The 18,223-nt window shown below is 43.8% G+C and overlaps 1 protein-coding gene across 3 annotated transcripts in view; it reads left to right on the top strand.

Moving 5' to 3' along the window:
* Positions 1-18,223, top strand: part of LOC143996843 (enoyl-CoA delta isomerase 2-like) — a 73,618-nt gene that overhangs the window by 31,820 nt on the left and 23,575 nt on the right. For all 3 annotated transcript variants that reach the window (XM_077492127.1, XM_077492128.1, XM_077492126.1), the window contains exons 4-5: positions 1,423-1,492; positions 8,840-8,942. In XM_077492127.1, the coding sequence (XP_077348253.1) occupies positions 1,423-1,492; positions 8,840-8,942 (173 nt within the window). The remainder of the gene's footprint in view (positions 1-1,422; positions 1,493-8,839; positions 8,943-18,223) is intronic.

Genomic DNA, 18,223 nt, shown 5'->3' with positions numbered 1-18,223 from the left:
GAGTAACATGGATAGGTGTTTTCAAGCTGTAAAAAACACTCCTAAAAGCAGCTGTAAAAATGCCCGTGGGCACGAGGCCTCAATCAGAACAGACTAAGATGGTACATGGTACATCAAGAATGTAGTATATTTAATCGAATGTCCCTGTGGAAAACAGTACGCCACCATATGTATGCCCAATGTGTGTCTTAAGGAGTATGTTGCAAATATTAAGAGGTTTTTAAGGGGCATTACTTATGCAAGCATTATGCGAGATGCCACAACAAGAATCCTTCTGGTACAAAATTTTTTGCTATAGATATGTTTACACCTCATTGGAGGGGAAGTCATGTTAGTAGTGGGATAGCTCAACTAGAAACACATTGGATATATGATTTGAAAACCTACAGACCTTATGGGTTGAATGTGGACTGGGATATCAACTGTTTAACAACAGTTGAATATTATTCTCACCTGAGGATGTGTCAAGATCGGGGGATTGTGGATTTACCCCTATATGAGCTGTTTGGTCATTTTATAATATAATGGTCAAACCTTTCTGGGAAGGATCCTGTGAGAGCCCTGTGAGAGCACTGTTGAGCACCGTTTTATTGGGTGTTTTCTTGCGTTTCTGCACTCACTGTGGAGCAGATTGTTCATATGGGATCTGACCCTTAGTGCCCAGTACTGTATAAATTACATTTTTGACTCTACTATATAAACAAATTGCTTGAACACGATTATAAATTGGGTGTGAATATTGTTATGACATCTACAGTTGTGGTTTGTTTGATACAATTTTAATATACTGCACTTCGTTTATCATTATTTGTTATTATTATTTTGGTATCACAAATGTCCGGTGCTAGCAGCTTACAGACCAGGTACCTAAGCACGGTGATATCTCTTCTAGTATACAAAACTGCAACAGATCCCTTCCAGGTCAGACCTCACATCTTTCGCTGCTTGTAGGAGTAGAGCATATGCAGCCCTCCTCCTTCCCACACTCAGCTGTGCAGGAGTCAGGGACAGGCAGAGGAATATAGAGCCTGCTGCACTGTTTCTGTGGTGTCTGTCACAGGCACAGCATAGAAAAGAGAGCACATAAGACTTAATTAACAATATATATACATACACACACACACACTCTGTATGTGTGTGTATGTATATATGTGTGTGTATATATATATATATATATATATATATATATATATATATATATATATATATATATATATATATATATATATATATATATGTATGTATATATATATATATATACATACATATACATATATACACACACACACACACACACACACACACACACACACACACACACCGAACCGAAGCTGTTATCGCTTTAAAATATGTGTAAAACGTATTGATACTACAAAATAAGCTTTTTATTCCAATATTGTAAAATGTTTCTTTTTATCGCAGGCATATAAAGAAATTTCTGATGCTCTAGAGGAAGCTGGAAATGATGATTCAGTTATCGCTGTGTTAACAGGTACTGAGAGTTACCCTGGTTTATTTATCTTCCCTATGTCTAGTTTGGTGATATTTGCTATTAGCTTCATTATATCTTCCTTTGCTCCACTTCTACAAAATTCAGATTACAGTGGTGAAAACAATCCTGTGAACATTGTTTTCTATATATATTTCAAAATGTTTCCCCAGAAAAGTGATGCGGTGAAGTTGTTCTTATGCCGCGTACACGCAATCAGAGTTTTCGTCGGAAAAATCTTGGATGTTTTTTTTTCCGATGGAATTCCACTCAAGCTTGGCTTGCATACACACGGTCACACAAGTTCTCTGAACGTTCAACCACCAAGAACATGGTGACATACAACACGTACGATGGGACTATAAAGAGGAAGTTCAATAGCCAGTGCGCCACCCTTTGGTCTCCTTCTGATAATCTCGTGTTAGTAGAAGTTTGGTGAGAGATAATTCGCGCTTTTCAGATTTGTGCTTTTCCCATCGTTACTGCTCTTCAGTTCTTGCTTGTGGGTTCGTATCTGTTCTTCAGTATGTGTAGTCAGTTTGCATCTGGGTTTCAGTGCGTATTATTATTATTATTATTATTATTATTATTATTATTATTATTATTCATATTTGATTTTCAGTGCGTTCTTGTCCACTCGTTTCTGATTTTCAGCTTGCTCTTCTTGGGCCTTTCTGTACTTGGCGACAGGGAGAAGTCTGCAGGACCTCAAGTTTTCGACAGGCATCTCCCCCCAGGCCCTGGGGATCATTATTCCAGAGACCTGTTCTGCCATCATTCAGGTCCTGCAGAAGGACTATATTAAGGTAAGATTTCTCCTTTAAAATCACATTATATGTATTTAATTTTTGCTAATGTATTGCATTTCTTTCATCATTCCCTAATTACCATGATTGCAATATGCTTTGAATGTCCTCTTTATCCTCATGCATGCTGTATGCTTTTAATGCTCCTTTTTTGTCCTTCGTGCATATATGCCTTCACTAACCTCCCCAGCATCCTATCCTGGGTCCATATGCACCTAGCCTAGTCAATTAACAATGTATTTTGTCAGCTCCATTGTAGTGCTTTACCCTAAACACCCCCTAAAATGTCTAAAAATGTTATTGTTGTCCTCAAATTCAGGGAGAGTGCCATAGGCTTTTTTTGGGGGTCCCAAACTCATCTAGAAATACCCCTAAAATGTTTACCATGGGCCATCATAGAGGGTGAAGAATCTGATAAGTGTACCTCATCTTTTTGTCTTTAAATGCTCCTTAAAATAAATGTTATACTGATGTTAGCCAAGAATGTTTGTGTCTAATCTGCTTGCAATGTTATGTGTAAAAGTACTAATTTTATTTTTTCTGTTTTGACTCCACAGTTTCCTTCAACACCACAGGAATGGTAGACTGTGGCCTCCCAGTTTGCAGAGAGTTGGGAATTACTGTGGAGGGGCAATCGATGGGAAACATGTCCACATCGTCCCAGCACCCCACTTGAGGTCATAATATTTTAACTATAAGGGGTTTAATATTATCGTATTGATGGCGGTGGTGTCGGTGACATACGTTTTTATATGTGGACATGGGGAAGAATGGCTGGATGTGAGATGGTGGAGTCTTTGCCCAGACCGAGTTCTACCAATGTCTCCGGAGTGGTTGCTTGGGATTGCCACCTGCGGAAGAGAATGTGGAAGGACTCCCATGTGTTTGTCACAGATGAAGCATTTGGTCTGGGTGAACATCTGATGAGGCCATTCCCCCCAGAGGATCCTCACCCTGGAGGAGAGTGTTTTTAATTACCGGCTGGCCAGAGCCAAGAGAGTGGTGGAGAATGCGTTTGGTATAATGGCCAGCTGGTTTTGCCTATCCCTTATGGCAATAAACATGGCAGAGTATAAATTGCATCGCATAGTGTTGGAGTGCTGTATTCTCCATAATTATTTAAGGATCAATGCTCCAAATTATGTGGTCTCAGTTGGGCCTGAGGCCACAATTCAGGACATAACTACAATAATGGCCTTGGAAGCTGGCCATCCTGGCTTGCCCCTCCAAAGCTTCCATGATGTGTGGCAAAAGTATCTGGACTATTTTACTGGTAGGGGGGGCCATTGCTATGCCAGCAAATTGTTGTTCCTTTTATAAAATAAAAAATTATTTTGATCTGAAATCATCTTGAATTTGATTTACTGCTTGTGTTTCTTTTAGCTGTCTCCTCGGTTCTCCTAGCGCACTTGTAGTGCCAAATGGAATTTGCCTTATTAAATAACCCCCATTGTCACTGTAAACAACAACTTAATACAAAAACTGGTATTGAGCATTGAAAGAAGAAGCCACACATTGTTGAGTATAAAAACTTTTACTCCATGCACATTCACATGTGCGTTGTAAAACATTTTTCCACCAAAAATACTTCTCTGTTTAATGAAGTTTGAGATTTTTAGTTATAGATTTTGCTTTAGGGGGCATGTTTCAAACCATAACATACGCAACTTTGGAACTTGCAAAGTTCAACGTACAAAAATTGAAGGCAATATCAGACATTAGTATGTCAAAACTGTGTTGATATTGTATTCATCAGAAGGGGTGAAGATGCACACAAATTGGGATTCAAAATTGGGATTTCCTCCCTGATCCCATGGCTAATGTCAACATGTGCTAGCTCCCATCATGGGGGATCAAAGGACGTGTTTTGGGGGTGCAGCCCCTCCCTCTCACCTACTATAGTTGCGAGGAAGAGGTTGCACCCACAAAACGCATACATTGCTATCCCATGATGGCAGATAACACATGTTGACACTGTATGCATCTTCAAAATTTGGCTTTTAAAATGTATAAAATGTCTCCAAAAATAAAAACATGGTGTCATGTAGTTATTTAGATTCTCCCTAATACATTAATCATGTTCTTAAATTTTTGTTCAACATCATTGTTTTTTTGCTTTATGATGTCTACATCCCGACTACACACCATTATGCCCTGGATTAGCATTTTGTGCACTTTCACTGGTCAAATTAGTAGATTGTTCTTCCACAACATGCACATCACCTAAAATAAAAAAACACAACGTTTTATAAATATGCACAACATGTATTAGAAATATGCAGGCATATATCTATTACCTGAAGCTGTGGTCTCAGGCATTCAACTGTTGTGGTCACTATTTCAGCCACGTCATCCACCTCTCTTTCCTCCACATCCTCAGGTTGTGTGCTGAGTTCCACTTCCGTAGGAGGTGGGGGGTCCCTGGTGTCCTCGGATGTCCTTTTCTCCCCTATGAGACTGAAACAAAAGGTATACTTGGCACACAGATATTTGAGTCCAGAAATAGGAATATGAAACATTGCTTGGACGTGTGGTACAATTGTCTGTTTTGGCTGTTCAAAGCTGAATACAAGAATTTTTTTCCCCAAAGCTGGAATACTTGCCTTTTTTGGACAATATTCGCACATAGAGACACCCCTGGTATCCCCTGGAGCACCTGTGTGGGACACCCTAAAAAGTTCTGGTGTTCCACACTAGTGCTCCTGAGTCCAGATGTGTAAACAGCTGCTGAGTGTCCTCTCCTTACATTACACTGAATCAAGTTTGCATTTCATTCTAGTTACAAACACATCTAGACAATAATGTACTAAACTTATTTTAATACAAAGAGACATGACCAAATGTAGTTAACCCTATATCTGCAAAAAACATTGTATTAATTAGCGAACGAACAATGTTTACTATGACCGATTACTAAACTGTACAACAGTAAAGAAAAGCACATGGAGCAGCATGCAAGCAATAATAATAATAGGAACACACGACAACTACTTCATTTTTAGAAGCGCTTGCTTGATCCTTCTGTACTGATGATGCTCCCTCAATTTCAGGTCTGACAAGCGTTTCCTCAATTGCTCCTTGGATCGTCGTACCCCAAAATTCCTGTGCAAACTCTTCACAACTTTAGACATGATCTTGGCCTTTCTCACATTTGGGTTTAGGTACAGTCCATACGTCCTATCATAGTCAGCCCTCTTCAAGATGTCCACCATCTCAACAAAGGCCATATTTGAGACCTTAAATGTCCTCCGAGATCATGACGATTCTGGCTCAGATCTTTCCTCCTCATTGTTACTAGAATTACGCACCTGCTGTCTCTCCGCCATGTCCTCTCTCACTGCGCCGAAAGAGAAGGGGTGGGGAATATTCTAGAAAGAACAACTGGCGAAGAACTGGCGGAAGTGCCAATTGTGAAACAAAGGTAACATTTTAACTTGGGGCATCAGTGGCCTATACTGCTTCTAGATTGAGGCTTATATTGTGATAAGATTATGAGAGTTTAGCCTGACATTAGGGTTTTTGTCTGGCAGAAATAATGAATCCCTTCAAAAAGTCTGAGTTTATGAGCCAGTTTATAGATGGGTACAGAGAGCTGCCCAGTTTGTGGCAAGTCAAACATAATTTATACAATAATGGACCAGCTAGGAAGGCAGCGCTGGAGAAACTGTTGGAATTTGTGAAGACGGAGGTCCCCAACGCAGAAAGCATTTTTTTTGGACAAGAAAATTGGTAGCTAAGGTCCTGGCATCCCAGAGGTCAGGAGCAGCAACAGAGGACATGTATGTACCCAGTCTGTGGTGCTATGACAAAATGCGTTTTCTGGAAGACCAGACTGAAGGGAGGACATCACTTTCCAGACTTCCTTCCACCCCAGCTGAAGCTTCCGAGGACCAACCTGGGCCTTCCAGCTAGGAAGAAGTGGAGTAGCCCAGCTTGATGCAGGTATAGTATTTTTCTACACATTTCTTGTCCTAAAATGAAAGATATTAACTAGATGTTATTATTGATAAGAAATTAATAATTGAACAAAGTGTTTTTACATATCAATAGACAGTAGTGGCCAAAAAGGATTGGGACAAGAATGAAAAATGCTGGGGTGAGAATGATCGTCTTTTCTGTTTATTAACATTCAATTTGCAACAGTCATGAGCGGAGAATTGCGTGTGAATGATGAACCAAAAACTAAAACACTGTGCCTTTTTTATACACAGGAAAGCCTCAGCCAGGATGAGGATCTGGAATGTGGCAGCCAGGAGGTGGCAGGGAGAAGTGGCAGCCAGGAGGTGGTGGGCCCAGTGGACTGACCCAATGCCAGGTCTCTCCCCTATGCCTTTCACCCAAAAGACCTAAGGAAGGGGAGGAATGTGGAGGAGGCAGCACTTGCCCTCATTCGGGATGCTCATGCAACCCTGAGAGACCCCCCCCCCCTCAGCATTCAAGAGGGCTATGGCTGCATACTAGTAACAAAAATTCAGTAAATGGAGAAGGGACAATGCCTCTTATGTGAGAACATACGTTTACAGACCGTAAATAAGGGGTTGAGTGGCCAAATAACTGAAAATACACACCTTTTGTGAGTTCGTCCATCCTCCTCCTCCTCCACCTCCTGCCACAACTCGACGAACAAAGCCACAGCCTGGAAGAAAGCGTGCAAGTAAGACAAGAAAGCAATGGCCTGGGTTCAGTCTGGTCTGACAGAAGAAGCAGGCTGTTGTAGTAACACAGCATGGGGACATATGTCATCTGCTGCTGTTCCTGATCTCTCGGAATCCAGGACCAGATTGTGCTCACTATTGTATGGACTCCTCAGGCTACCAATTTTCTTTTTTAAATAGTTGATGTCTGCCCTGGAGATCACTAGAAAATTATTTTAAAATGATCAAAAAAAGAGATCTTGATTTAACTAAAAAAAGGTAAAAACAAAATCACTATACCATATGATTCTAAACATTATTATGAAGATGTGGCTTTAAAAACTATATATATGTGTAGAAGACACGACATAATAATGAAATTAGTTTGTCAGAACTCTGTGTGAATATCAGCAGCAAAACAACTTCATTCTTCTAGCATTGTAAAGAACAAAAGAATGTGCTGCTTTAAAAGATACAAAAATTTACAGCGTGACGAATGTGCTCTCCATTACGAACGCTAGTTTTACCAGACCAAGTGCATATGTCTCGTACTTGATTCTGAGCATGCATGGTTTTTTGCACAATGAAATTGCATACAGACGAACTGAATTTTCGATCTGAACTTTTTCCATTGGAAAAATAGAGAACCTGCTCTCAGTCTTTTGCCGGCGAGAATTCCGCCAGCAAAAGTCCAATGGAGCACACACGGTAGCAATTTCTGACCAAAACCTCACATCGAACTTTTGCTGGCGGAATTTCAGATCGTGTTCGGGCTATTAAGGTCCTGAGGATTACAATGCAGAGCACAGGCTCATTTTTGTCCTGTTTGCATGCATTTCTGAGTGTATTGGAAAAATTCTGGGTAATCCATACTGATGCTTGTAAATTGGCCTCACTTGAAGGATTGCTGTGGAAGCAGGCACTAACTGTAGAGGCTGACCCTACTACAGTCATTACCACAATCCTCTTAGTCCTACTAATAGCTGTGTGTGAGCAGATTTTCTACTGCACACTGACCACAGGGGGTCGCTTGCTTGGCACTGCTGGCATTCACGGAAAACCTTGTATTTTTTAAATTGAATACAAGGCATCCTCCATATGGATGAGGTTGAGAGGCATGGCGGTGATGTCTCGATCTCTACCTTGTACAATCAGAGAACGCTTAGAATTTATGTCTGTAATAAGAGTGAACCTTTTTAACCCTCCAAAGTTCTAAATTATTGCTATAAATGGCTACTCGGTAGCCATCAGTGAGTTAATGGGTCATATAATGCACTCCAAAGCTGCATTCACACAATAGCGACACGTGATTGCACACAATGGCAAGATTTTGTGTGTTTTTACTAAATGCGCAAAAAAAAGTGTGTTGTGGTGCTATTCATTGTCAATGGCCCCAAATGCTGGAAGCATGAAAATGAAAAAAATTGAATGAGCTGCTCTGCTGCATTTGTCGCACATAGGGCAGCCCACTGAAATGAATGAACTACTATATGCAAGTAGCACAATGGCACAAAAGACAAATGCGCATGTGCCAACATAGTGTGAATGAGGCCTTATTGTGTCCAGTAAGGCTCTTATTAAGTGTTAGAAATGGGGTGTGGGGATGACTAAGGAGCCAAGGGAGTGCGAAGGTAAGTAGGTGGGTTTATGCCAGAATTGTTACCTGTGGGCAAATACTTTGAAGTGGGTAAAATCTGCCCTAGAGGTATGATTACAAAGTATGTTTTGTCTTGAAGACAATCCTGATGGTATGTATATGTAATAGATTTTAGTATGTCGACAATTGCTAAACAAAGTAAATGTTTACCTCTATATTAATATTTGGATTCCGGTATTCATTTTCTTCATAGACTTTGATTTAGATTTTGCAGTTGTTTTAAAAATGAACCTTCCATTTTATGTATGTGCAGGATATGGTGATTACTTTAGCAGTGGTAATGATTTAAATAATGCTCTTGGAAGAATCAATGGAAACCTGGAGGACATGATAAAAGAGTCAACAAATGTTGTAAGGTATTGCTCTTTATTTTCCAAATCAGCACACATTTATCAAAGATTGTTATCACAGTAAAGCAGGTTTATTTTATCCACATCATAAAGCTCAATACAAGATAAGTAAAGAGCAAAATGAAAAAAATAAGGAACTCTGAAGTGTGAAAACTGAAATCTGGTTGATACTGTACACGTTTGCAGTATTTTACAGAGAACATTACATCACATCAGGCCCTGAAGTGTTTTTTTTTTTTTTTTTTGAGGTTGAGTGTAATTAACATACCAGTAGGTTTTTGTTGTGCTAGATGATACCCACACAGACATAGCCAGAACATCCAACCTTCATGCTAATGCTGTCCTTGGTGGGAACTGAACCCATCCATGACTGGTAGCTGCAAAGCACTGAGAGCTCCTACTAGTGGGTAATCTACAAATCTGCATGTAATAAATACAATGAGTGTATGCATGTAAATGGAAACTATATACAGTATAAACAATTATATCAAATAAAAAATAAATGTATTCACTGAAAATTAATTTTCCATCGAATAGCCTGGTCACAGCATGTCTACAGCTGTGTACAGTTTTATGTGCACGTTCCTGCATGTTCTCCATTAATGTAAATGCAGCACAAAGCATCTATCCACTAGCTTAGATCTACACTTTAGTGCCTGAAGGCTCATTCACACCAGCCAAGTCTGCTGCGATGCATCGCATTGCGAATTAATGTGCGTTACATTAGGTAGTCTATGCATTTGAATGGACTGTCCAATGTGCCATAACAGACCAAAAATCATGCATGCAGTATTATGGCAGCACCGCATACTGCTACCATATAGCACTGCAATGCAAATGCACTGAGAAGGTGTGTCGGGTGTGGCATTCGTAATGAATAGTACTTCATCGCACCAATGCACATACCACATCGCGATGGTGTGAATGGGCCCTTAAGCACACCTCATCAAGACATAAATCTAGTGCAAGTGGACCTTAAAGCTAAACGCTAGGCTGCTTTAGAGAAACACTACTATTTAATCCAGTTGTCAGCAAAGGTGAGGAGGCGCCCAACCATCATCTATGAGAAATCTGCTTCAGTGTGTCTCCTCCCAAGCCACACCCCTCTGATGCATTTCACCCTTCCCTGGGCTTGGTCATAGAGGTGGGAGTGACTAGATGACTTCAGTTTATATGCATCATCAGCAATTACAACAAATTAAGCTCAGCTGGACTTTAAAAACGGGTCAGGATCCAAAAACTTTTCATATACATGGTGTTAAACATTGTTTCAAATATAAATACACATGCAGCTCCAAAGCATAAAATTCAAAATGAATATATGATGACATGATGTTTGGAGGTATATAAAGAGATATAAAGTAATACATGTCACAAACCCCCAAAAGGGATGGCCTAAAAGATTAAAAATAATGTATATGTATGTATATTTTTTTGATTTGATCCATGATTTGATATTTGATGGTTTATAGTTGCAGCTTTTAGGTTTTGCCCCAAGCGCGATATTTTTGGTCTGTTTATTATTTATCAATCCCACTTACCTTATTCTCTACAAGACCACTCGCAACACTTTCCTCTTTTGACCTTGCTACTACTGAAGAGGTTGCTAAAGTTTTCTCAGAAAAAACACCTTACCACCTCAATCCTGTTCCCTCACAACTACTATGGTCAGCCGCTTCTTCTATCCTATGCTCCCTCACATCTTCAATTTCTCCCTCTCTACTAGCACCTTCCCTTTCCCTCTAAAATATGCACTAACCCTTATACCTAAAAAGCCCTCAATAGACCCCACCAGCCTGAACAACTAAAGACCCATCTCCTTGTTTCTGTTTTGCATCAAAACTTTTAGAAGGCTTAGGCCGCGTACACACGGGCGGATTGTCTGCCCAACTAAGTTCGTCAGACAATCCGACAGACAGTCCGTTCAACTTTTGAATGAACAGACTTGACCACACACGATGAACAGACAGTCCGCTGAAAGCTTGCGCGATGACGTATACAGCACGTACGACGGGACTAGAAATACGACGTCCAATACACTGCAATGCAACCTTCGGCCGTGTAAATCCTTTCTGAGCATGCGCCATACTTAGTCCGTCCAACTTGCCTACACACGAGCGGACTGTCCGCTGAAACCAAGTTTGGACGGACAAAACCAAGTTTGGACAGACAAAATTACGGAATTTCCGAAAGACTTAGTCCGTCAGACTGTCCGCTGAAAAAGTCAGCTGAAGCCCACACACGAGCGGATTGTCCGCTGAAACACGGTTCAGCGGACTAAGTTGGGCAGACAATCCGCCCGTGTGTACGCGGCCTAAGTCTACAACCGTCTGAGTTCCTACCTCACTAACAACCTTCTTGACCCCTTACAGTCCAGCTTTCGTTTACTACACTCCACTGAAACTGCCCTACTGAAACTCACTAATGATCTACTGACTGCTAAAACCAATGGCCACTACTCCATACTCATACTACTAGACCTCTCTGCAGCCTTTGAAACTGTTGACAACCCCCTCCTCCTCAATAAACTCCACTCTCTTGGCCTTCAAGACTCTGTTCTCTCCTGGCTCTCCTCCTACCTATCACAGCGCTACTTCAGTGTTACCTATAACTATGTTTCCTCCTCTCCACTTCCTCATTCTGTGAGGGTATCCCAAGATTCTGTCCTCAGACCCCTCCTCTTCTCCATTTACACCTCCTCCCTTGGTCAGTTAATAAACTCATATGGCTTCCAATACCATTTCTATGCTTACGACACACAAATCTATCTCTCTACTCCTCACTCCACTCTCCTCTCGCATTACTAACTTATTAACTGACATATCAGCATTGATGTCACACCACTTCCTCAAACTCAATATTTCTAAAACTGAGCTCATAATTGTTAGTCCAGCCCATGCCCTTTCCCCTGATATCTCCATCAAGATCAATAATACAAAAACCAGTCCCTCCCCTCATGCCAGGGTGCTAGGTGTAATCCTGGACTCTGACCTGTCCTTTCAGCCCCAAATCCATTTTCTGTCCAAATCTTGCAGACTTGACCTCCGTAACATCTCCAAAATATGCCCCCCTTTTTAACCATTGAAACAACTAAGGCCGCGTACACACGGGCGGACTGTTCGCCCAACCTTGTCCGCTGAACAGTGTTTGGGCGGACAGTCCGCCCGTGTGTGGGCTTTCAGCGGACAGTTTCAGCGGACAGTTGGACGGACAAAGTCTTTCGGAAATTCCGAAAAACTGTCCGCTGAAACTGTGTTTGAGCGAACAGTCCGCCCGTGTGTAGGCTACTTTCGAAATGAGCAAACTGTTCCCGCTCGGAAAGTCCGCCCATTTCGAGCGCGTGTACAGGTAGGCGGGGCCCGCGAAGGAGACGTCGCGGGCTCCGCCGCCTGGAATGGGCTTAAAGGGGAACCCCAACGCCGAAAAAAATCGGCGTGGGGGTTCCCCCAAAGTCCACACCAGACCCTTGTCCGAGCACGCTACCCGGCCGGCCAGGAAAGGGGGGCGAGCGAGCGCGCCCCCCCTCCTGAGCCGTACCAGGCCGCGTGCCCTCAACATGGGGGGGTGCCTTGGGGAAGGGGGGCCGCGCGGCCCCCCCACCCCAAAGCACCTTGTCCCCATGTTGATGAGGACAAGGGCCTCTTCCCGACAACCCTGGCCGTTGGTTGTCGGGGTATGCGGGCGGGGGGCTTATCGGAATCCGGGAGCCCCCTTTAAGAAGGGGGCCCCCGGATACCGGCCCCCCACCCTATGTGAATGAGTATGGGGTACAATGTACCCCTACCCATTCACCTGTGAAATAAAGTACAAAAAAAAACACAACACAGGGAAAAAAATATTTTATTGCACAGCTCCGGGGGTCTTCCGTCTTCGGGGGTCTTCTCGCCGGACTCCTCCGCTATCTGTGTGTAGCTCTTTTACTAGCGGAGGAGTCCGGCTTTCTTCCTCCCCGCCGCCGGCCTCTTCTCCCGACTTCGGGGGTCTTGTCCCCCTCTTCGGTTCTTCTGCCGGGCCACCGCGCCTTCTTGTAGCTCTTTTACAGGCGGTGGCCCGGTCTTCTGTCGCCGCTGTCGTCGTCGCCGCCGCCGCCGCCTTCCGTTCTTGTTCTTCTTCTTGTTCTTCTTCTTCTTCTCCTGGAGATGTTGACTCGACGAGCTCTCCGGCCGGAATGCCAGAGCCGCGCTGTGCGGTCACTTATATAGTGACAATGGGGCGGTGTCACATGGTATATGTCACATGGGTTGGTCACATGGGTTGATGTCACATGGGGACTATGACATCGTAAGGGGGCGGGGTCACCATGTGACCAACCCATGTGACATATACCATGTGACACCGCCCCATTGTCACTATATAAGTGACCGCACAACGCGGCTCTGGCATTCCGGCCGGAGAGCTCGTCGAGTCAACATCTCCAGGAGAAGAAGAAGAAGAACAAGAAGAAGAACAAGAATGGAAGGCGGCGGCGGCGGCGACGACAGCGGCGACAGAAGACCGGGCCACCGCCTGTGAAAGAGCTACAAGAAGGCGCGGTGGCCCGGCAGAAGAACCGAAGAGGGGGACAAGACCCCCGAAGTCGGGAGAAGAGGCCGGCGGCGGGGAGGAAGAAAGCCGGACTCCTCCGCTAGTAAAAGATAAACACACAGATAGCGGAGGAGTCCGGCGAGAAGACCCCCGAAGACGGAAGACCCCCGGAGCTGTGCAATAAAATATTTTTTCCCTGTGTTGTGTTTTTTTTTGTACTTTATTTCACAGGTGAATGGGTAGGGGTACATTGTACCCCATACTCATTCACATAGGGTGGGGGGCCGGTATCCGGGGGCCCCCTTCTTAAAGGGGGCTCCCGGATTCCGATAAGCCCCCCGCCCGCAGACCCCGACAACCAACGGCCAGGGTTGTCTGGAAGAGGCCCTTGTCCTCATCAACATGGGGACAAGGTGCTTTGGGGTGGGGGGGCCGCGCGGCCCCCCTTCCCCAAGGCACCCCCCCATGTTGAGGGCACGCGGCCTGGTACGGCTCAGGAGGGGGGCGCGCTCGCTCGCCCCCCTTTCCTGGCCGGCCGGGTAGCGTGCTCGGACAAGGGTCTGGTGTGGACTTTGGGGGAACCCCCACGCCGATTTTTTTCGGCGTTGGGGTTCCCCTTTAAGCCCATTCCAGGCGGCGGAGCCCGCAACGTCTCCTTCGCGGGCCCCGCCTACCTGTACACGCGCTCGAAATGGGCGGATTTGCCTCCTCCTTACGTGGGCGAGTCCGTTCATTTCAAAAGTTGAGCGAACTGTTTGGCAAACAGTTCGCTCAAACAGTCCGCTCGTGTGTGGGCAAGTCCGCTCATGCAAATTTTGAGCGGACTGTTTGCCGAAACTGTTTGACGAACAAGGTTGGGCAAACAGTCCGCGCGTGTGTACGCGGCCTAAGCGACTTAGTCACTCCCTTGTTATCTCTCGCCTTGACTATTTTAACTCCCTCCTCATTGGCCTACAGTACCTCTCTGCAAGCCACCTTACCAACTGTTCAGTGTCTGCCACCCCTCTCTGCCAATCCCTCCACTAGCTTCCCGTTGCCCAACAAATAAAATTCAAAACACTAACAACATAAAAAGCCATTTACAACTCAGCCCCAAGCTACATCACCAATCTGGTCTCCAAATATCACCTAACCTGTCCTCTCCACACCTCCCAAGACCTCCTGCTCTCTAGCTCCCATGTCTCCTCCCCCAATGCTCATCTCCAGGACTTCTCCAGAACCTATAAAATACTCTGGAACTCACTACCCCAATTTTTTTTTTTAAATCCTCTTTATTCATTTTAACAAGGTATACAGTATGCAAGAGGCATGCATTACAGTTACAACCATAACCAAGTACAGCACACAAAACAGTAGTTCGGCACCAATGGTTAGTACAACTACAAAAAGTCATGTTATAGGCATCTGTCTCAAAAATTCAGATCTTATGGAATATACGTAAAATATTATTTATGAAAATATCCAGTTTCCCAAAGATACCTTTACACCTTTGCAGGATAATGGCAGGCATAATGTTAGATAAGGATGGGTCTACATCTCCAAAAACACCCACCAAGAGACACTAAGACACATAAAGTGTAATAGAAATCCTCAATTACACACTCGTATTAACCAACAGAGATAGTGCATCGCACTTCCTAGTTGATAATAGCTGGCCCTCCATACGAGCCCTTACTGCCGACAATGGTCAATTCCAGCTGCCATTTTGGGATCCATTTCCTACACTCAATCCCCAACCCAACACAATTTAATCGAGACCTGACGACTTTCGAAGAATATTGCAGAGACAGGGGAGTGCTATCTAAAACCTATGCTCTGCTCAATTCCCCCCCAGAACAACCCAATCTGACGTTCATACAAATATGGGAAAATTACCTACAACGCCAGTATACTAGCATCCAAAAACAAACTATTATCAGATTCTCTCTGAAAACATCCATTTGCACAAAGACACAAGAACTTAACTACAAGATCCTGACTAGATGGTATTATACCCCTATATTTATGTATTATAACAGACTACATAAATTCTTCCCAAATACCTCAGACAAATGCTGGAAGTGCCAAATGGACAAAGGGACACTCCTCCACGTCTTCTGGTCTTGACCTCTATTCAGGTGGCCAGACTGTCTTTGCAATTTTTCCTTTGTTTTTTATTTTTCACTTATAGCTTTCAGAATTTGTGAAAGAACACCCCCCCCCCCCAAAAAAAAACCATATATTTTCGGGAAAGCACATAAGTAGAATAAAAAGAAGTTACTACTGATTTTTTAGACCCCATGGTATTTGCGCAAATGTTTATTGAACCAATATATTGGCAAAAAATACACTAAAACCAATATTAGCAGATAAAAACAAAGCAAATTTTACAAAATTCCTGCTAAATCCCTACTAAATATAAAAGCTTAACCTGTATGGAGTTAATAACAAATATTTGTAAATTTTAAAATGCGCCTTTTTGCAAAATGGTGAAAATCGAACGTACCCAAAAATTTCTCTAAAAAGCTGGAGGCCTTTATTTTTTACTTACAGCTTTCAGAATTTGAAAAGACCCCTCAAACTAGACATTTTCTAAAAGCACATGGCCAGTAGAATAAAAAAAAGTGCTACAGATTTTTTGGGCCCCGCAATAATTGCGCAAATGTTCATCATATGCTATTTTCATCATATAGCTATTTTCACTAAAAATACACTAAAATCATTGATGTTGCACATATACACAACGTGACTTATAAAATTCCTGCTAAATTATACTAAAGCCTCGTACAAATGTGGCATACTAAAGTGTACGCCCCTGGGGGACTATGTTTACCCACACAGACATGCACAGGTATTACGTCCATCTCCGTACTGCTGTTCCCAATCTGACATCCATGTGGGTGTGGGTATATGACCCTTTACACAGACAGTGTGAGCTCAGGGACATGCATGTGGACCTATATGGGTGTAAAATTGGGAGCAACGGCTCTGTTGGTGCAGTTGCTACATCCCAGATAACACCAATGGGACAGCCTGCACAGAGATGCACGGAACACCTGTGCATCCCTGTAAAGGTATGTTGTGTATGCCCTGTGTAAACAAGGCCTTAGGCCCCTTTCACACAAGCACACCGATGGGGTCTCCTGTCAATTTTTTTAGGCAGGCCCAATTGGACCACCCATTGTTCTCTATGGAGAGACTGATGCAAATGGACATGTGTCCGTTTACACCAGCCTACATCTGATCCAGCCCGCTAAAAACAGAGGGATGGTGATTCCATTCCCCATCCATCTAGCAGATTGGATCAGATGGCATCCCATGGAAATGGACAGGCAGTCCATTTCCATCCAACCATCCCTTAGAGAATAGTGAGCTGTGCCCGTGTCCACTCTGCATCAGTGGAGCGGACATGGACCTGTCATCCACTTGCTGAACCGTGATCAGCAGACAGATCCCCCGCTGAGCAGGTGGATCTGCTTTTTCAGAATTCACTCCATGTGAAAGGGGTCTTACCAGGAGCAGCAGTTTATTAGGGGCGCTGCTCCCCTGCAGGGTGCAAAACTCATAAGTTTTTTATTTTTTTTCAAGCCAAATGATTAGAGCCTGAGGCTCTAATTTGGCTTGAAAAAGGTTGGGCTCAGACCCATAGCATTGCACTCAAACCCACCCACTTGTGAGTTGTGACTTGTGAGTGTTCTCCTCCTGGCCAATAATGACAGATCAGGTTGGCCAGGAGGAGAAGCTAAGGTGGAGGGGTGAGTGCGGAGGGGCACCATCACCATGGAGGGACAAGTGCGGGCAGACTTGGGGGGGGGGGGGGTCTTGCTATGTTTGTGGGGGGTTTTATTTACTTTTTACATATTTGTTTTACAGTCATTAAATTTTTTGGGGGGAGGGGGACCGCCTGTAGAGCGCCTGAAAAAAGCCTCTGCTTTCACTGCTGCTGCACTTGCAGGACATCAAAAAAAGTCCTGCAAGCAGCTTATTTGAGGCTCCTAATGAAATCAATGGGCAGTGCTGCCGACGGGCCTCAGCAGCGGCCCTTTGCGGGAGCTTTGAACCCTTTATTTGGCCGCTATCAGGGGTTAAAAGTGCCCCGTGGGCACCTTAAAAACACAGCTATAACTATACTTTACGAACGACGCCCGAGCACTGCCATTGTGAAAGGACTCTTTCTGTGTTTTTTATTTTTACTTATTTTTTATTTTTTTGCAGTCATTTCATTTTTATTTTATTATTTGTGGGGGGGGGGGGGGGGGCTTTGGTGAGTTATCAGAGCTCTTTTTTTTTAGACCGAGAAATGGACTATTCCCTTTTCTCTGTACTTTACTTTACTTAAATGAATAAGAATCTGTATAGAGATTCCATTCATTCAGAAAATGGCAGTCTGATATATTGTAACACTCGCGGTTACAATCTATCAGCTGTCATTGCCAGTGGATACATAGCAGTGATCAGTATTGATAGCTGCATGTGCCCTCTTTTCTACTGGGGGGATCTTAGTAAACACATGTTTACTAAACCCCCCAACTTCACCCGCAGCACCACCCCCCCCCTCCCATCGCTGCGATTTCCAGCCTAACAGATCACAGAGATCTGTGCAGGGAGAAGATGCCGGCTAATAATGGTGGCTGCGTGGAGCGGGTTTGCGGGGGGGGGGGGTTGGGATCGGGTGGAGGGGGTGTAATTAGTGCTGGGGGGGAGAAGAGGATAGGAGAGTGGGGGGCAGTTTTAGATGAAAAGGTGCAGAGGGGGTGGAGAGGCAGGGAATGGTCACATTGGGG

The sequence above is a fragment of the Lithobates pipiens genome, unplaced genomic scaffold (assembly GCF_037356315.1).
Source record: "Lithobates pipiens isolate NorthernLeopardFrog02 unplaced genomic scaffold, aLitPip1_a1.2 Scaffold_19, whole genome shotgun sequence".
NCBI classification, from domain to species: domain Eukaryota; kingdom Metazoa; phylum Chordata; class Amphibia; order Anura; family Ranidae; genus Lithobates; species Lithobates pipiens.
The sequence above is the reverse complement of the archived record's forward strand: the minus strand, read 5'-3'. Positions and strand labels throughout refer to the sequence as shown.